We start from the raw sequence: 19,863 nt of genomic DNA, 5'->3' as shown, positions 1-19,863 counted from the left end.
AAGTATTAACATGGACTTATTAGACAAAGAGAAACGGAAATATGCTGCCAATGTTATCGTTAACCAAAAATACAACATTTTTACATTCGTTCCGCTTGTACTTTATGAACAGGTAAAGAACTAAAATTGTGGATTGTGCAATATTGAAATTGACTTTTATTATAGTTTGTTATATTCTTCAATCTGTATTTTTTACTTGTAGCATTATCACAATTTATACCAGCATTAAAAATTGGTAAAACGCAGTAGTCATTGACATCAACATCTTTTTCTCTAACCGACTACTTAGGCTATATTCTTACATATTTTGGACCTTTGTGCTTTGTGTTGACCATTACAATCAGTAAAGAAGCACTGGATGATTATCAAAGATATAAACGTGATAAAGAAGCCAATTCTCAGCTATATAATCGTTTAACACCAAGTGGAATACAAAACATACCAAGTTCTAAAATAAGAGTGGGCGATTTATTATATATCATGAAGGATCAAAGAGTAAGCTTATTAAGTATGTTATATTACTTTAGGCTAATAGAAATAGTAGATTCCTGCAGACATGATTTTATTAAGAACAACAGAAGAGACGGGTGCTAGTTTTATTAGAACCGATCAATTAGATGGTGAGACAGATTGGAAATTACGCTTGGCAATTCCTTCATTACAAAGACTAAACTCAGATCAAGATCTATTGAATATGAGAGGACATGTTTATGGTAACAACGCACAGCAACAATGCAAATAATGTATATCTCATTACCTTTGTGATTATAGCTGATGCACCGCATAAAGACATTCATAATTTTGTGGGAACAATTACTATCGTGGATGAAACAACAGGCTTAGAAAGACTTGAACCACTAGGTGCAGAAAACACAATGTGGACAAATACTGTATTGGCTTCTGGATCAGCATTAGGATTTGTTATTTATACTGGCAAAGATACACGAGCAGTCATGAATACAAGTCATCCCAAAACAAAAGTAGGCTTAATCGATCGTGAAATCAATCAATTGGCAAAGGTGAGTACAGTCATCATGTTGGCAAATAGTTTCTTACTTTACTAGATTTTATTTATGGTAACTCTCGTACTTTCTGTCATTATGGTGGGCTTAAATGGATTTCGTGGTATTTGGTATATCTACGTTTTTAGATTCTTGATTCTCTTTTCTTCCATCATTCCCATCAGGTAAACTTTTATACTCAGTATCTTATTCATTATCTAATAATGTGTAGTTTACGTGTTAATTTGGATATGGGTAAGAGTGTCTATGCTAGACAAATAGAACATGATGATGAAATCAAGGGAACTATTGTTCGTACAAGCACATTACCAGAAGAATTAGGCCGTGTTGAATATCTCTTGACAGACAAGACTGGTACACTTACACAAAATGATATGGAGCTTAAAAAGTTACATATGGGTACCATGTCTTACAGTTCAGATACCATGGATGAGATTCAAACCCACCTTGCCACCTCATTTGAGGCTACTGAAATAATGAACAAAGGACGCCGTCATATCTCTGTTCGTATCAAGGATATTGTTCAGGCTTTGGCCGTATGTCATAATGTGACGCCTGTGATTAACATGGATGGTGATATTACTTATCAGGCCTCGAGCCCAGATGAGGTCGCAATTGTCAAATGGACAGAGAATATGGGCTTGACGTTGTTCCACAGAGATGTGAATACGATTCAATTACGCGTTAACGCAACAGGTGAAATGCTTTATTTTGACGTGCTCCATATTTTTCCTTTTACAAGTGAAACAAAACGTATGGGTATCATTGTCAAGAATAAACAATCGGAAGAAATTACGTTTTATGAAAAAGGAGCAGATACAGTTATGGCAAGGATTGTTCAATATAATGATTGGTAAGCAGAATAAACTGTCTGTTACTTTATGTTAACTTTTGAATTTACATAGGCTTAATGAAGAATGTGACAATATGGCTAGAGAAGGCTTGCGTACGCTTGTTGTAGGTAAGAAGCATCTATCCGAAGAAGCCTACGCAAATTTCACTGCCAAATACCATGAAGCGGAGGTGTCTTTGCATGATCGTAATGCATTGAAGCAATCAGTTGTAGAAGAGATCTTGGAATCAAATCTGGAATTGCTGGGATTGACAGGCGTAGAAGATAAATTGCAGGAGGGCGTGAAGAATACCCTGGAACAGATGAGAAATGCTGGTTTAAGAGTGTGGATGTTGACAGGCGACAAAATTGAAACGGCCACCTGTATTGCTATTTCCTCCAAGCTAGTATCACGGAATCAAGGTATTCACCAGGTTGCAAAATGTAAGTAGATTATGCAACATATATCTTTCACTTTCCCTGTTTAATGCTTGTTTTAGTGAAATCCGTGACTGAAGCTATTGAGGAGATTGACAATCTAAGAACAAAGACGGATCACTGCTTAGTAATCGATGGTGAATCACTCCAACTTTGTCTAGAATATTATAAACAGGAATTTATTGAGATGGCATCTCTCTTGCCGGTGGTCGTCTGTTGTCGTTGTTCTCCTACTCAAAAAGTATGTGATTTCTTGATAAATATATTGTCTCTAATCGCTTTATACAGGCAGATATTACTCGTTTGATTAAAGAGTACACCAAGAAAAAAGTACTATGTATTGGTGATGGTGGTAATGATGTGAGTATGATTCAAGCGGCTGATGTTGGTGTCGGTATTGTCGGAAAAGAAGGAAAGCAAGCCTCACTTGCTGCTGATTTCTCAGTAACCCAATTTAGTCATTTAACAAAGTTACTCTTGTGGCATGGAAGAAATAGCTATAAACGTTCTGCCAAGCTATCTCAGTTTGTCATACACCGTGGTTTGATCATTTCAATCATGCAGGCTGTATTTTCTGCCATGCTGTATTTTGCTCCTATTGCTATCTATCAAGGCATGCTTATTGTTGGCTATGCGACTATTTATACAAATGCACCTGTGTTCTCACTTGTTCTGGATCAAGATGTAAGCGAGGAGATCGCAATGATATATCCTGAATTATACAAAGACCTCACAAAGGTAACATAAAAGTTTTGCAAGGAAGAACAACAAACTGAAAATTAAGATTGATTGTTAGGGCCGATCCTTGTCTTATAGAACATTTTTTACATGGTTACTGATTAGTGTCTATCAAGGAGGTGCAATCATGGTTCTTTCTATCCTACTTTTTGAAGACGAATTTATTCACATTGTCGCCATTTCATTTACCGCATTAATTTGTAACGAACTGCTTATGGTAGCCTTGGAGATTAATACCTGGCATAAATTAATGGTGCTAGCTGAAGTTATCACGGTATTGGTTTATTTTGGATCCATGTGGTTATTGCCCACTTACTTTGGTAAGAAAAACCATAAAGAGAAAACATTTTATAAACTCACTTTTTTATAAAGACATGTCATTTATATTAACTGGGCGATTCATTTGGAAAGTAGCAGTGATCACTGCTGTAAGTAGCTGTCCCTTATATATTGTAAAGATAATCAAACGCAAAATTGCACCACCAAGTTATACTAAATTAACATAACTTTAATAAAAAATACACATATTGTGGGTATTATTCTCGTCTTAAATTATCCAATCTTGCTTGTAAAGCAGCATCATCAGCTGATAGGCTACCTTCTGTTTGAGCAATTCTTTCACCAGAGGAGCTTACAGGAGCTTCAACTTGTTTAATACCTGTGGGTACTTCGCCAAGCTAAATGTACAGAATGATAAGTAAATGTATTTTTCATATCGTGTATGTATGTATACCTCTTGGTTGAAACTTATACCAATTTCATCCAACACTTTATTCACAATTTCGTCACTTTCAGCTTCGTCCTCATCTTCTTCAAAAGCATCATCAATAGCGTCGCCCATCATTTCATCCTTCATGTCCATGAGTTCACTTTCTTTTTCAAATTGCATCATGATTTGTTGAATTTTAGGCAAGTTCATTTGTCTGTTCATTGCACCCATTGCTTTTGTTGCTCCTTTCATGGCCTCAGCCATTTGTTGACTTGATCTTAAAGTCTGAATGCACAATAGTCAATGTAAAATAATGGACGTATAAATATATATATTTACTTGGATACGAAGACCAACAGCTTGTAATTGCGTCTTCATTTGATAAAACTTTTGAACATTACGTCTTGTACGGACAAGGTCTTTTGCCATCACTTTGCATGCACCCATTTGATTTTCTTTGACTGATTTCTTTATATCTGCAATCAACTTTTTTTCTTGGCGTTCTAGTTTTTCTCTTTCTCTATCGAGTTCTCTTTGAGCTTTGGTTATTGCTCTTTGGTGTTGCCTAAGTAGTTCCGCCGGTGTTTTTCTTTTGCCAAATAAGAATTCCTGTTTTTATTCATATTTAAATAAGTCAAATTCATAAATTCAGTGGAGATATACCATTTTTTTTAGTTTGTTTTATTATTATTATAATTGTTTATGGAAAGAAATAAATAAATAAAAGGTACAAAAATTAAGGGGAATGAAATCTATGCGGAGGATGATTTTTTTTTTACAAATGTTACAAATGCATTAACAGACAAATTGATGTTTGACGTCGATAGGATGAGACGCACTTAACTGAGGTCGTTGAGAATACCTCAGAGTTAATATTTTGCGAAGATTTTTTAACAGCACTTCATATGACTGATTGGGATCTTGTCGAAGTGAAGCTATATGATTTTATGGTTATTTATTCTGTTTTATCGTTGTTTGTTTAAAAAAAAACTTACTTATAAATGCATAACTCATAGCACCACCTTGGCGTCCAATTTTTGAGAAACCTGTTGAAGTTTCATCATCTTTACAACTAATTATTTTAATGTTAGCATTGTTTATGCTCACTCATCTCCAAAAATTACCCTGAAAGCATAATCACATCTGCTGGAGAAAATTTATTTTGTCTATTTTCTCTTTCTATTTCGCGTACTTTTAAAAGTCCCTTTACGAGTTCAATCAAATCAGAGTATGCATTTGACATATCGCCCGATACAATCAGTTTGCCTATAGACACAAAGCCTTTGCCGGCCATTTTGAACAGGTTGTGCTCCTTAAGGACACCTTTTGTTGAATAAATAAATGGTAAGTCTAAAGCTGTGCCCGAGTGACAAGTATCAAATATACATGTAAGACGACAACCTTTACAGAGTGGTTTTACAAGTATATCATGCATAGTATCATCCAGAATGTGTCCGGAGGTGCCTTCAAATTCTCGAAAATCAGCTGGAAGGATCGTTTCATCATAACCGTCTTCTTCGTCACCATCCAAATCTTTTACTCGGCTACCATGACCACTGTAGTGTAAAAAAAGTCTATAGAAAATATCAGAAAGGCGTGTTCTTGTTGAATATTCTATGGAATACTTACGAGTCATTGGGTTGTGCATCCTCTACCAAGCATCTCATTGCATCCAAAATATTTTCTCGGCTAGGATAGAATTTACTGTGACGAGGAAAATCGTCCGTCAAGATGGTCATGTTCTTTTCTTCAAAGTTGTACATAGAAATCAAGAACTCCTTGATATTTTCAACGTCATCAATGCAACCGCTCAATTCAATGTTTTCATCGTCAGCACCCATATAATTGATACCAATTAGCAAGGCCTTCTTTTTTCCTTGACAGCTTGATGTTTCAAAGCTACAAGTATCTTCACTCTCGAAAGTTGGATTGATGTGTAAATAAAATTCTTCTTTGTTATCTACAAAAGGATCTGTCATGTTTTTATTGTTTTGAATTATAAAAAATAATATAGAAAGAAAGCTTGTAAAAACACGAGCTTTTTATACAAGGCAACAAAGAACCCTTCACTGTCGCAGCATGTGAAACCGTATACTTTTGGCAGCGGTAGATATGAATAGCGCAACACTTGCTTTGCCTCTTTTTAAATTAGATTTCTATTGTTTTTTGAGGCTTCGTCATATTTGTCCTACTTTAAATATTTCTGTCTTCTCTGAAAAACAATTTTTGTGTTTTGATTGAAAGCACATACGCAGTAGAATTTGGATCACCTTACAAAAATTTTCTAAACAGCTCAGCAATTTTTTAAACGAAAGTGTACCTTTTATTATCGTGTGTTTTCAGGAACCCAAAATATTAATTTTCGTTAAAAAAGTTATTCCATCCTAGATGTTGCACATGCTAATTAGTACATAGTTTATATAAAATAATATTTTATTACCTTCGCTTTCAAAGCCTCTACTACCACCGGTGGCTCCTTCGGGGAACACAGGGTTAACATTAGGAAATAGTCCTTGCCAAAATATACTATCGGGCATATTAAACAGCCAAGATAGCTGCTCTTCCAGAGTATTTTCGTTGGGCCTTACTTGTTGTTGTTGTTCTTCTTCTGAAAGCATATGTTGTACGCTCATCGGAGCTAGTGGTCTTGTATCATGTTGCCGAGAATCAGTTTGCTGTAGGGATGCTTCTTCTAAAAGGCTAGGTATGGAGCGAAGAAAGGCTGACATCAAATTACCAGCTGGCGCATTCTTCGTGATAGGGTCTAAAATAATATCTTTGGATATACGCAGGTGTTCCTTTGCCTCGTTTGCGATAATGGGATTGCTGTTTACAGAGTTGTAAGCATGTATCAAAGCCGCAACAAATACAGAATAGCCTACATAACAAAGCATATAAGTCATTTTGCTCACTCCTTTTTTTTTTTTTTTTTTTTTTTTTTTTTTTTTTTTTTTTATAAATTTACACGCAGAGTTCCAGCCAAACGTGACAAGTGAGTCATTGGGTATCATCTGAGCAATACTAACACAAAGCTTTGCCGCTTGAATACAAGTTGCCACGCTATTTGCTATAAAAGGCATGTGCGGGGCGTCCTTTTCCAAAACAATAAACGGCCTGTGCAACAAGACTATAATCGCATAATAACACACTGTTAAGGGTCCACCTTGGGTCAGCTTGGGCGTATCTGCAAAAAGTGTGGGGTTGAGAGTTAAATTCTGCATGTCAATTTCTGTTATTTTGTACATCTCGGGCACATTGGCATACCACTGCTCCAGCATGCGTTGTAATCCCGAAACAGTCTGTTCCATGGCCTTTGTCAAGTAGCCTTGGGCCTTGGCTCTTGCTGAATAGACATGGCATAGTACATCTCCCAAGATTTCTGAAAGTTTCACAAAGCTGAAGAATGTCGTTAAATCTTCATTTGGATAGAGTGTGTCAGTTAGTGAGAGTTCAACATCACAATCGGAATCAGCAATAGCTAAAGGTCTTCCCATGATGGCACAGCACCATCGATCGGTCACATAGACACTGTACCATATCCTTTTTCTTTTTTTGTTAAAGTCCGCAGCATCCACTGTTTTTAATGTACGATGAAGCCCTAGGTCTTGTGCCTATCAGAAAAAAACTTAGTGTCAACCTTGAAGGAAAGTTTCACAAGACTTACCATCCTGACAGCCATACCTGCTAAGATCCAATTTTTATGTGAGATGCCTGAATAGACAGGTTGATTTGCAATCAGGACAAGTGCTTGAATGGTGGCTATACGAGGTACGAGATAGACTGTACGAAATAAAACTGCAGCGCGATCAGTCAATATACGATAAATTTCGTCGCGTTTGACCGAGGCGTTTTCAAATAAGGGATCGTCTGATCTGATTAGAAAACAAGCATATGCGCATATAGAATAGGTCAGAAGAGGTGAAGGAGGTGGAGATGTTTTGCCCTCAAATGCGTTCATGTATTCTTCTCGATCCAATATGGGTAATAAAGGGTTGGAATCAAAATAACTAGAGTGATGACTGGATTAGAAAGACATCATCATGTGGTATAAGACGACTATTTACACATTAACAAGACTCACTATAACAGATCTCGGTATTAGATCATCAATGACTTCTCGTGTATCTGCTGCTATTCTAGTAGCCTCTTCATCTGCTGTTGCATCTCTTACAATCATCAAATCATCATCATTCAAATCCAATTTCCTTAGGCGATATGTTTTATTCCCATAAACAGAAGGAATACGAAACTCCTTTGGAGTTTCTTCCTTGCTTTCAAGGATGACGGTAGAATGATTCCCTGTTGTGTCCGATTCTTGAGTTTCTGCAGAAGAAAAAATATTGCCGACAAGATGATAGCCCGATGAACTTCCGTGATACCGAATCACTTTCCCTTTACGCTCCATCCCCGGTGTAGGCTCAATATCCACACGTTTTCTTTTCATACTTTCTTCTGTTGCTGATTTTCCTTGTGTCATATTTTGTAATATTTCTTCCATCCGTTGTAATCTGTTTTCTAAACTTTCAATATATCTAAGAGTAGCTGAGTATCGATCTATTTTCACATCCGGTTAATCAGATTTACCCCTTTTGTGGACCTCTCTTTTTGGTAACCTAAGAAATACATGCTTCATGAATAATGATGGCCCAACATTTTTTTTTTTTTTTTCATTTTTACTACATACATCATTGAATGTGCAAGTTTGATTGAAATGTTCGCAAGTTGTACATGGCTGCTTTGTATTTACATCACATCTACCAAGAATAAGTACAGAAATACATATATCTAATGTTGCATTACTTTATTTTTTTTCGTCTGCATGTATCACCTAATAAAATTTGAGGTCTTTGTTAGATGTTTTTGTATATGCGTGTGTACACTTTACAAGCCCTCGATATTCTATTCTTTTTTGCTGCATTTTCATCGTTATAATCAGAGACAAGGCTGTTTGAATTATTATCAACATACATTTTTAATAAAAGGATAGAAAGAAAGAAAACAGCATTTGGGTTCAAGAAAAAAAAAAAAAAAAAAAAAAAGCTTTAATTAAGCCGAAATACTTTAGCCGAGGGTTATTCATTGACTGAAATTCCTGCGACTGTGTCACTCCAATCACTTGAGTTTCCTATAGGCACACCAGGTTTGATGGCTGTGGTGGGTGCTTGGTCTTGAGTAGGATTGGAACGTAAGCCAAAGGTATCTGGGTTAACTACCATGATGATAGCTACTGAAATAGAGATGAGAGTGAAGACAAGTGTACTTGCAACTATACATCGCTTTCTCCAAACGAATGTTGCTTGTCTATCGCCGCATCGGTAAGCACTGCCGATGAACCATGCGATTGGAAATATAAACCCAATAAAGAAAAGATATTTTTCTACCTTGGGATATTGATCTACTGTATTCTTTTCTGTATCTTCCATATATGATCGAATAAAAACATTTGATAAGGATGCTTTATATACAAACGAGCCTTGTTTACAGTTTTCCAATAATAAGGAGAGTAATTGTGACTGTATGTTTTTGAATGGGTCAACATGAGGGCGCGCAAAAAAAAAAGTTGGTTTCTTTTTTTGTACTGCTTATAAAAATAAAAAGATGCCTGAAGATTCAAACACGAATGATAATAACAAAAGACCTCTTGAAGATAATAATGCTGTAGATGGAGAATCTGGTAATTGGGGGTTTTTTTTCGCGTATTTATTTTTTCTTTTGACGCATATTTAATATAAATAGACGATGACATTGGACCTATGCTTCCTCCTCCACCTGGCGAAGACGCACCTCGAAAGAAAAAGAGAAGTAAAAGAGAACACATAAAATGGAAGATGAGAGTCTCATAGCTCATTTCTTTATATATAGCACTTGCACACGAAAAACTTTATCTAGATCAGTTACCCTGTGCTGACATGTACGAAAAAAGTTATATGCACAGAGACGTACTCTCTCAAGTAGCTGTTACAAAGTAAGAAAGAAAAAGCAAAATGTCACCTCCCTTCTTTTTTTTACTTAGAAAAAATAGAAAAGATTTTATTATTACTACCTCAGTGGATGGGCACTTAAAATTCTGGAAAAAGACAGCTTCCGGCATAGAGTTTGTTAAACACTACAAATCACACTTGTCAAGTATTGTAGATATTAGTATATCTGCAAATCACGAACTGTTAGCAACTATCTCGGATGATACAACATTAAAAGTATATGACATTACCAATTTTGATATGATTAACATGATCAAGTTGAGATATAAACCAAAAAGTGTATGTTGGATACATCAAAGTGGTCAAGCACAGGCATTAGTTGCTGTGTAAGTGTTTCTATAATGATTGAAATATATTCAAACTAATGTTGATCATAGATCTGAAGCTGATAATTCGAATATTCATATTTATGATGGACATGCAGATGGTAAACCACTTCATACTTTATCAAAAATGCATTCAAAGCCTGTTCATATTATTGAAGTAAGTATGGTTGATATAAATACAAGAACGATGTTAATGATCCCTTATTAGTTTAATTCAAGATTCAATTGTGTTGTTTCAGTTGATGCGATTGGTATGATTGAATATTGGTCACCAGAAGCACCATTTGCATTACCTGATAATCTTGATTTTGAACTCAAATCTCAAACTGACTTGTATGAGTTCAGAAAGGTAAACTGAGAGAGAGAGAGTTATAAAAAGTGCACTTTACCAACGCAAGATGAAATAGAAAAAATCAGTACCTACCTGCTTGACTTTTTCACCTGATGGATTAAGCTTTGCCACCATGAGTTTTCCTGATCGTCAAGTTCGTCTGTTCAAATTCCTACGAGGCAAAATGTTTAGAGAGTACGATGAAAGTCTTCAAGCAGTGAGTGAAATGCAGCAGGCAGGCACAACAATTCACCACTTAGATGATATGGAATTTGGCAGACGTTTGGCTGTTGAAAAGGAATTGGAAAAATCAAATCAAGCACGCTTTGTCAATGCTGTCTTTGATAATTCTGGAAATTTCATCATCTATGGTTCTTTGCTCGGTGTCAAAATTGTCAACATTCGTACAAATAAAGTAGTTTGTCTGCTGGGCAAATCAGAATCAAATCGATTTGTGAATGTCAGTTTATATCAAGGAGCACCAAAGAAAAAAGCTGTTTATACTTTGGTAAAAAAAAAAAAAAAGAATGATAAAAGAATCAATGCAGATGATTAAACCGTTATACTAGGCTATGATTGCTTCAGAAAACGCTGCATTAAAAGAAAGTCAAGAGCTCGATCCTACCTTGTTTTGTACAGCATTCAACAAGAATAGATTTTATATGATGACTAGAAGGGAACCTTTTGAGTAAGAAACTTACAAACATATAAAACATGAAGAGAGATTAACTTGCTTTTATAGTGATATTAACCAAAAAGCAGAACGTGATATTTTCAATGAAAAGCCTTCCCGTGAAGAACAAACAGTGGCAGCCACTCAAGAGCGTAAACAAATACTTGGTACAAGTGCTATCATACGTACCACATCGGGTGATATCCATATGCGTCTATTCCCTGATGCTGCTCCTAAAGCAGTAGAGAATTTTACAACACACGCAAAGAATGGGTATTACGATAATCTTATTTTCCACAGAGTGATCAAGGGTTTCATGATACAAACTGGCTGTCCATTTGGGGATGGTACAGGCGGTGAGTCTATTTGGGGTGATGACTTTGAAGATGAATTTTCTAGAGAGTTTAGACATGATCGACCTTACACGGTGAGTATGGCTAATGCAGGACCAAACACAAATGGAAGTCAATTTTTCATTACCGTTGCACCTACAGTAAGTTTTCTATTTTATTCACCAAAAGGGTTCTCTATATTAATTTTCTATGACAGACATGGCTGGATAATAAGCATTCAGTATTTGGCAGAGTAACAGCTGGTATGGATGTAGTCCACAGTATAGAAAGCGCAAAAGTGGACAAGACAAATAAGCCTTTAGATGATATCAAAATAATTAACATTGATATTCGATAATAAACCCATTTTTTTATGTGCTTTAATCATTTGTTTATCAAGACATTATTGAGAACAAACAATAACTTTAGGCTAGTTGTTGTATCTGGGTAGTTGCAAGTAAGAGATAGAAATGGGAGGGGGGGATGAATTACTAGAAAGTCAGTCAATGAAAGCAAAAGAAAGAAGGATAAGTTGGTTTGTAAGCTTTTCTTATGGAGTATATAAAATGAATGAAATTCATGCGCACCTTTAGTAATGTACAAGTAAACAGCGTTTAAAGATAGAATATAATTACATTAGGCTTTTTTTTTTATTAATTGCTCAGTACTGGTGTAAGAAGTGATCAGAAAGAATTATTTTTCATTTGAGCTCCAATACTAATCCCTCCTCCCCTTCTGTTCGAAAAAATGACAAGCGAACGTTCAGACACATTTTATTTAATTATGGTTATCGAGTGCATTAAGGGAAGTAATGCTGTGAAAATAGTATATATTCAACTTTGATAATGTCAAGTGTATTTATTTTTATTTGTTGTTGGAAACTAGCTTTTGATGTTCACTGCTTTACGAATGTAACCGTATTCATCCTATCCTTGAATACAGCAAAACAAGTCAACAGACTTTGGCCATCCAATCAAAAGTCACATTCAACAAAAATCCATTTGATAACTTTTGACACTTTTTTCCTTCTTAATTTCAACTGCATTTACTTTTCATTAAATCACATGAGCACAGAACCTGCATATCAACACAGTTCACTAAAATCGCTTTCAGAAACAACATTAAATCTCATCAAACATGCACAGCCGTTTGTTATTCCCGAAGCACATGAACTATTGTCAATGAGGTCAGATCTAGAAGCTTTATTGCCGATTTCAAAAAATAGAGCTGAAGATCTTAAAAGAGACCTGAGGCACATAGACAAAAACGTTAAAATAAATGATAATGAAGAAGGTATAAAAATTAACACCAAATAGATTGAATCTAAACAGTTATTTTTTTTGTAGTCAGCGTAGATAACATGAAAACAAAGCAAGAACCAGGTAATGGATAGCTTGCATTGAAAAAAAAAAAAGACTAAAAGCTTTCATAGACGACTTTTCCGATGAGCTTTTTATACCAAACACTGAACAATTAAGCCAGCAAACGTAAGATTTATAGCATAAATAAAAAGAAATGAAAAGAGCACTATACAGTTAAACTAATCTCTTTCAATATAGCTCACTAGATATCAATAAAAAAAGGAAAAGGCAAGATATAGAAAATACAAGTGAAGGTAATTGCATATAATCATATTCTGTATATTTACACACAGTTCAAATAACATACACATAAAGCAATGCAGCGTAAAAGTGAATCACCATACATCAAAGCAAAACAATCAGAAGGAAAAATGCCGCCTAATCAAATGAAAAAGAAAAAGCAAGATGTGATAGAAGAGGTAGATTTTATTCGAGTGAAAGCCAAGGATCAAGTGCCCGTCAGCACCTTTTGGACAAACATCGACCCTTATTTTCGACCACTGACAGAACAAGATCGGCAATTTTTACTTGAAAAATCAGACACTGGAAAGCCTTATTTGATACCACCACTGGGAGAGCATTATTCAAATCAATGGAAAAAAGAAGATAAAGTACTGATGCAACAGCAGCAGCCCTCACACCAAACGCAATCTACTCAGCTAGCAGAGCCTGTTTGTAAAGACATGAGTTCTGAATCATCTTTGATAGACCGTTTGCTTTCCAGCTTAGTGGCTGAAGATGTTATTGACCCATCCGAGCTTGCAGAAGTAGATCAGTCAGATGTGTTGGATGAAGAAACTAACCAGGTTGGCCCAACGCTGGAAATAACAGATTTTGAAGAAAGGCTAAGAAGAGAACTGTGGTATGCAGGGTTATTAGATGAGAAAGATGTACGTGTTTGTTCTTCAAAAAGAATGCCCACTCACTTGTTATAATTAGGTAAATTGGGACAAAAAAGAGGACGATGAGATCTGCGCAGAGTTACGCTCTCTTGCGCGTGAATATAAAGAACAAGTAAAGATAAATGACAGTCGAAAAAAGAAATTGTTAGAAATAGTAGATTGCCAATTACAGTTTGAACAATACAGACAAGTATTAGACACATTAGACAACCAAGTAGAACAAGGATACATAAAACGATATGTGAGTAGCATTATTTTTACACGATATAGTATTAATAAAGTTATAGCGTCATCAAAAGACAAAGAAACATAAAGCAGGCAAATCAGCTTTACCTGTCATGCATGCAATGGATAGAAGAAATACATGGATAAGCGCGCTCAAGGATATATTTAAAGACAAAAACCTGGTCATGCCTTCTAAAACTATTTATTCCTCAACAGAGGGTCATTAAACCATTTTTTAGCATTCATTCGCTTTTCTTTTTGCTAAAGATGCCTTTTAAAGAGGACCAAACAAAAGCGGCTAATACACCCACTGCATGGCCAACATAAGTCGATATAATACATGAAATGGGCCATACTTGCCAATCTCTTTCCCAATCTAAAGGCAAAACGATCGCACCAATCCATGCTCCAGTCAATGTGCAGACTACTTGTGCATAAGCATATATTTCTGAGGTTGTTGTAGGGCTACAAAAAAAAAGGATTTCCATTTTTGTTAATTACGGAAAAAACCGTCTTTTTTCTTATTTCTACCTGTGCTGTATGAAAACCTTAATCCAGACAGGATTTTCAAGTGATTGAAAACAAGGCATGATGGTTAAAATAGATAAATAAGCTGAAAAGAGGAACGTATTTGGTATTTTTCTATAAAGACATTAGTTATAGACGTTTTATGTATCCTTTGCTTACTCTAATAAGGGTGCACCAAATAACACAATCAAGACATAAAGTATACTTGTTGCTAAAATACTTGCTATTGCACTGTATAAAAGTGTTTTCTTTTTTTATGAATATTTAGAAAACTTTCTTTCTTGTTGATTGATTTTAATTTACCAAAAGTTTATGTGATGTTCCACGCAAGACATTAGATAATGCAACCAACAATAAATGACCAACAAATAAAATAGGTACAGTTGTTGAAAGTGTTGTTATGGGATCTTTTAATAAAGAACTTGAAGGCAAGATGAATGTTGCAGCATAGTTAAGTCCAACTGCTAATAAGCTCGTTACTAGTTCACTACCAAACAGTTTCATTGCTTTCCCAAAAAAAGAAAAAGACAGTCTATAGGGTTCTAAAGCGCGTCTCTTTTCACCCCTTTTTTCGTGTTTTTAATTTTTTTTTTTTTCTCTGAAAAAAATGGATAGCAACAATAACAAACGAGATTATTCTACGAGTTTTTTCGACGACGATGACGAAGATTACTTGATTGCTGCAAGTATGGAAATGGAAAAGGGACAAGAAGGCATCATTAGCCTCGATGATTTCATCAATCAAAAAGAAGAACAACCACCTCTTGAAGTCAACTATGCCCAAACCGTACCGCTTCAGAATTCTTTTCTTGATGCTGTTGAATCGATGGATATTGACGATTCAGAGCCCCTTTTTGATCTCACCAAAAACGACAATATGCTTTTCGAGCAACACACAACTTTCAAGAGACAGGTTACCAAGGATCCTGTGGTAAAGGAGCAAAAGAAGAAGGTGGATTACACAAGAGCTCCTGTAACAGGTTCCTTTGTGATGGCCACCTGTCCACGCACAGGTGCCTCTCTTTATTTACCGAGCAAGACACAAGCACGCGGTAAGAATAGAAAAAATGAACTATTCAAGGAGATTGTCAGCGGATCGAACAAGACAGGCTTATTGCCTACACCTATTTCAACATTGATGAGAAACATTGAAAAAGCAAATCAGGAAAGCTTGAAAAAGATTGAAATGTGAGGAATCATTTCTCAATAAATACTCATACAAAGACACTAAAAGATGTATCTAGGGAAATAGAAGAAAGCAAAAGACAAAGAAAAAAGAAGAAGGTGGTTGAAAAAGACAGTTCTGGAGAACTTTGGGTGGATCGATATAGGCCAAAGACATATTCAGATTTGACTGGAGATCAAAGTTTGTTTCGTGAAGTACTCAAGTGGGTGAAGCAGTGGGATTATTGCGTCTTTCGCAAGTTGCCTCCACAAGAAACACAGCGTGATAAAGCCATGAGACAGTATGAGGATGCGCGCCAACAAAATACTAGACGGTTCAGAAGATTTGATCCTCAAGAGGTAAGCAGTGGATGCCAATGTGTTGATCCCTGTTCATTCTCTCTTCTTTTTAGACCAATGATCCTTTACTTCGTCCAGAAAAAAAGATTTTGTTATTATCCGGCCCACCAGGATTTGGAAAGACCACTGTAGCTCATGTGATGGCCAGGATGGCAGGCTATAATATTATAGAAATCAATGCAAGTGATGATCGTACAGGAGACGTTGTCAAGACAAAGATTAAATCAGCTTTAGAAATGCAGGCCATCATAAGAGACGCAAATTCATCCGAAACGGGTGAACGGACGATGACAATGAACCAGAAGCCAAACTTGGTCATTATTGATGAAATTGACGGTGTCAGTAGTAAGAGCGGTAACAGTGATGTAAGTTGGATCACTTTCTTTTTTTTTTATTGGAAGTTGACTCTTTTTTTTGGTAGAGTTTCATATCGCAGTTGGTTCAGTTGGCTACAGTTGAAATTGGAGGAGAACAGAGTAAGAAATCAAAGCAAAAGCAAAAGCCACTGCTTCGACCTATTATATGTATTTGTAATGATGTGTGAGTATATTTAGATTGTTATTATAAGAAAAAATAACAAGTATTTTAGTTATGCACCTGCGCTTCGTCCTTTACGAAGTATTGCACAAGTCATGCATTTCAGAGAAGTGCCGATGATAACAGTTGCTAAAAGATTAGGAGAGATTTGTGAGAATGAGGGATTGGAAACTGATTTAGGCACTTTGCGTATGTTGGCAGAGACAGCAGACGGCGATCTTCGAAGTTGTATCAACACTTTACAGGTATGATGGAAAATAGATGAACTTACTTTATAATGACGCATATCATTTGTAGTATATCAGATCAACTAGCAGAGTATTTACAAAAAATATGTTGAATGATGGTGGGATTGGCAAAAAGGATTCAAATCAATATTTATTCTCTATTTGGGAAAACATATTTTGTACACCAAAGTCATCCATTTCAAGTCGTGTTGGTAAACATAAAAAAAATCTAGACTCGTTTGATATCGCTAAAAAACACAACAATAGAGGATCAAGGCAAATATGTAGATAGATTAGTACAGGCCATCACATCCAACGGGGAGATAGAAAGAATTATGCAAGGCTGTCATGAATCCTATCCATTAATGCGATTTCATGATGTGGCCATGGAGAAATGTGTTCAAATGAATGAATGGTTTGATTTCTATGATCAAATTAATAACCGAATCAATGAACGTCAAGAATACGATCTTTACAAATATCTGCCCTATCCTGCTGTTAACTTTCATCGGTTCTTTGCTGGTACAACTACCCAAGAGCATCGTGTAGAATATCCCAAAGTAGACTATCAAGTGTACTCGGCAAAGAAATCATTTGAAAATCTAATTGACATGTTCTTGGCTGGTATCAAACCAACAAAACGAAGATATCTGAATAGAAACATTGTTGCGAATGAACTGGTTCCACACTTGATGTATATCATTTCACCTGAAATGAAACAGGCAAACAAGACATTATTTAAAGCAGAAGAAAAAGCTATGCTCGCAAGATTAGTAAATACCATGATTGACTATGGCCTATCTTATGTTTCCGAAAAGACCAAAGAAGGACAGATCGTACTTAAACTTGAACCGTAACAAGCTTAAAAAAAACCTTTTGTTATTGTTGTTAACATTGAAAATTAGACCTGTTGAACAATTTCTCTATTTTGAGCTTTCAAAGCCAAAATCACTTTTACCAAGACAGTATGCGGTTAGACAACTGATAGCAAGTGAGGTAAGAATTAAAGTGAGAAAGATAGCATATTGTATTAATGACATATAATATTAGATTGAAGAAGAGTTAATAGAAAGAAAAGAGCGTCTTCTTGCCATGTCACAAAAAGGAAAAGAAGCAACAACGACGACAGCGACAACACCTAAAAAAATTAAAGCCATGTAAGCAATTAATACAATATTTGTACCATTTGTATTTGACCCATTTCTTATCATCTATAGTAGCAACCCAACCAAAAAGAAAGTGGTGCTCAATTTCTTTAATCAGCCTATTGTCTCAAAAGAGTCAGACATGAATAAAATGGAAGGTAAGAAAAAAAAAGCTTATGGATTTATTGTAAGCAACATGATTCATTTATTCTATAATTATTTGATATAGTTATTAAGCCTGCTATCAAGTATATATACCATGAAGGCTCTTCCAATGCAGTTAAAACACCAATGAAAATAAAGCAATTTCTTTAATGAAGAAAGACAAAAGAACAAGCAATACATGTTTTCCATTTTTTTTCATTCATTAATGTACATTGAGGACACTGCCAATGGTCCTTGTTGTTTTCTGCTGGCCTCTCATAAAGACAGATTTGACATACCAACGCCAGCGCTTGATTTTGAAATGTACAAGTAGCGCACTTCCAAGAGTCGCTTTCAGTCTGTGCAAGACAATTCTTTTTCTGCTGTCTATCCTCGCTTGGATCATTTATTGATCCCTTTCTTTTCGTACCAGCTCTATCGGTACTTTCTTCTTCGCTGTCCTCAATGACGATCGTCTGACTTCCTCCGCACCAAACCTTATCTTCAAGTCTTTTTTGAGCAGCTCTTGCTGCCATTTGAGCAGGTGTCAGATCTTTTTCAGCATTTCCTCCTAAACGAACTCCACCTGTGGGTATCATAATTTTGGATAATTTCTGTCTTTTTGCTGCAGCCTCCGCAGCCGCTTGTCGACTGTTTGTTGGGTTCAATAAGGATGAGCCAAGTTGATGTCCTTTTGAATGGAACCCTTCACCAACGTAACCTGAGGCCATTAAATTTTCTGTTTCTGTTCTCAATTCCTCCAATACTTTATAAAATTGTTCATCATGAGGTCCTCTTACTATATGTGCCATTCTATATGTTTTTTAAGTACTTTTTGTTTTTCCATAGTAGCGTCATTTACTCATGCAATAGTGTACCCAATATATCATTGTATTCCAAAAACTGTGAATCATCATAGTGAGGCCTCAGCCTCAAGTTTATTTTCCAGCCATGATTGACATTGACACCTGTAAGAATAGATTGAATAGATTGAAAAAATTAAAATGCACAGTAAAAGCGTACCTAATAGATTAGGGTTGGTGGGAAAGAATTCACAAAGATTCTTTATTTTCCAAGATCTTTTCACAAGGATAGGTTTAACTTGAGAAGCAAGTCTTTTTAATATAGTTAATGCTGTATCTGAACTCTTTTTCTTTTTTAAGACTTTATATTCTTTGACAGGTTCATCGAGAGTCATTAAAAAAGAAATAAAAAAAGGGTCTGCGCACAGGTTCGATCGGGTAGTGTAACACTTTTGTGCTCCGATCCTCAGCACTTGCCTTAAATCTCATTAAAAGATAAAGACAATGACATTATATTCTTTTAATACATCCTCTCTCTCCAGCAGACAGTAGACTTATGCTGTATTAAAGCCCTATACATTCAACAGGCACTGTTTTATGATCTTGTTGAATCCAATACACTTCACATTTCCACTTTAATAAACCAGTATTTTACTGAGTCAATTACTACTTTCCAAAATATATATATATATATATATATCCATGCACAAAACAATTAATTTAAACTTGACATATCAGTCTTTTTCCCTTCAGCTTGCTTGCTTGAATTTGTTTGATAGTAGAAATGAGAGGTGGATGTTAAAAGCAAATAAACAGGTTGATATAAAACTAGATATCCTATTTATTTTTTGCATCTTTTATAGGATTTAATGACTTATAAAACCCATTCCGATATGTAAGTTTATTTACTTGTTTTTTTATTTTTGCTAAATTGGTTTTATACTTAAAAGACAATTAGGATAGAGAGAATTGAAAGTATGAGTGAACCAAAGAAGATTAATAAAGTGATTATTTTCATCGTAATAGTCTTTAGGCTTGAACGTATTGCGACCGGAGGGGTGTTTTTTCATTAAGCAAGCTAAAGA

At 35.6% G+C, this 19,863-nt stretch overlaps 7 protein-coding genes across 7 annotated transcripts; 4 read left to right on the top strand and 3 right to left on the bottom strand.

The window, feature by feature from the left end:
- Positions 1–694: 694 nt before the first annotated feature.
- On the top strand, positions 695–3,039 carry RO3G_14923 (uncharacterized protein; the record flags this gene model as incomplete). The annotated part of the gene is made up of 7 exons (XM_067669507.1): positions 695–713; positions 772–1,019; positions 1,065–1,186; positions 1,234–1,875; positions 1,928–2,298; positions 2,355–2,533; positions 2,581–3,039. 7 exons carry the CDS (start codon positions 695–697, stop codon positions 3,037–3,039), a joined length of 2,040 nt encoding a protein of 679 aa, XP_067525608.1.
- Positions 3,040–3,331: 292 nt separating this feature from the next.
- Positions 3,332–4,186, bottom strand: RO3G_14922 (uncharacterized protein; the record flags this gene model as incomplete). The annotated part of the gene is made up of 4 exons (XM_067669506.1): positions 3,332–3,345; positions 3,629–3,707; positions 3,764–4,024; positions 4,079–4,186. 4 exons carry the CDS (start codon positions 4,184–4,186, stop codon positions 3,332–3,334), a joined length of 462 nt encoding a protein of 153 aa, XP_067525607.1.
- A 348-nt stretch (positions 4,187–4,534) lies between these two features.
- On the bottom strand, positions 4,535–5,718 carry RO3G_14921 (uncharacterized protein; the record flags this gene model as incomplete). Its single annotated transcript, XM_067669505.1, has 4 exons — positions 4,535–4,674; positions 4,735–4,811; positions 4,864–5,313; positions 5,369–5,718. The coding sequence occupies 4 exons, from the start codon at positions 5,716–5,718 to the stop codon at positions 4,535–4,537; spliced, it is 1,017 nt and encodes a 338-aa protein (XP_067525606.1).
- Positions 5,719–6,113: 395 nt separating this feature from the next.
- RO3G_14920 (uncharacterized protein) lies at positions 6,114–8,216 on the bottom strand (the record flags this gene model as incomplete). The annotated part of the gene is made up of 6 exons (XM_067669504.1): positions 6,114–6,139; positions 6,180–6,617; positions 6,705–7,135; positions 7,274–7,350; positions 7,404–7,611; positions 7,804–8,216. The coding sequence occupies 6 exons, from the start codon at positions 8,214–8,216 to the stop codon at positions 6,114–6,116; spliced, it is 1,593 nt and encodes a 530-aa protein (XP_067525605.1).
- A 1,121-nt stretch (positions 8,217–9,337) lies between these two features.
- RO3G_14919 (peptidyl-prolyl cis-trans isomerase cyp15) lies at positions 9,338–11,740 on the top strand (the record flags this gene model as incomplete). Its single annotated transcript, XM_067669503.1, has 10 exons — positions 9,338–9,413; positions 9,476–9,541; positions 9,602–9,704; positions 9,762–10,046; positions 10,098–10,203; positions 10,255–10,395; positions 10,454–10,885; positions 10,947–11,065; positions 11,120–11,543; positions 11,600–11,740. The coding sequence occupies 10 exons, from the start codon at positions 9,338–9,340 to the stop codon at positions 11,738–11,740; spliced, it is 1,893 nt and encodes a 630-aa protein (XP_067525604.1).
- A 1,320-nt stretch (positions 11,741–13,060) lies between these two features.
- Positions 13,061–13,686, top strand: RO3G_14918 (uncharacterized protein; the record flags this gene model as incomplete). Its single annotated transcript, XM_067669502.1, has 2 exons — positions 13,061–13,605; positions 13,683–13,686. 2 exons carry the CDS (start codon positions 13,061–13,063, stop codon positions 13,684–13,686), a joined length of 549 nt encoding a protein of 182 aa, XP_067525603.1.
- A 1,319-nt stretch (positions 13,687–15,005) lies between these two features.
- On the top strand, positions 15,006–18,146 carry RO3G_14917 (uncharacterized protein; the record flags this gene model as incomplete). The annotated part of the gene is made up of 11 exons (XM_067669501.1): positions 15,006–15,450; positions 15,633–15,922; positions 15,976–16,287; positions 16,344–16,462; positions 16,512–16,704; positions 16,757–16,898; positions 16,954–17,539; positions 17,592–17,682; positions 17,737–17,843; positions 17,907–17,989; positions 18,061–18,146. The coding sequence occupies 11 exons, from the start codon at positions 15,006–15,008 to the stop codon at positions 18,144–18,146; spliced, it is 2,454 nt and encodes an 817-aa protein (XP_067525602.1).
- Positions 18,147–19,863: the final 1,717 nt, after the last annotated feature.

The sequence above is a fragment of the Rhizopus delemar genome, genomic scaffold, assembly GCF_000149305.1.
Source record: "Rhizopus delemar RA 99-880 supercont3.15 genomic scaffold, whole genome shotgun sequence".
In the NCBI taxonomy this organism is placed as follows: Eukaryota; Fungi; Mucoromycota; class Mucoromycetes; order Mucorales; family Rhizopodaceae; genus Rhizopus; species Rhizopus delemar.
The sequence above is the reverse complement of the archived record's forward strand: the minus strand, read 5'-3'. Positions and strand labels throughout refer to the sequence as shown.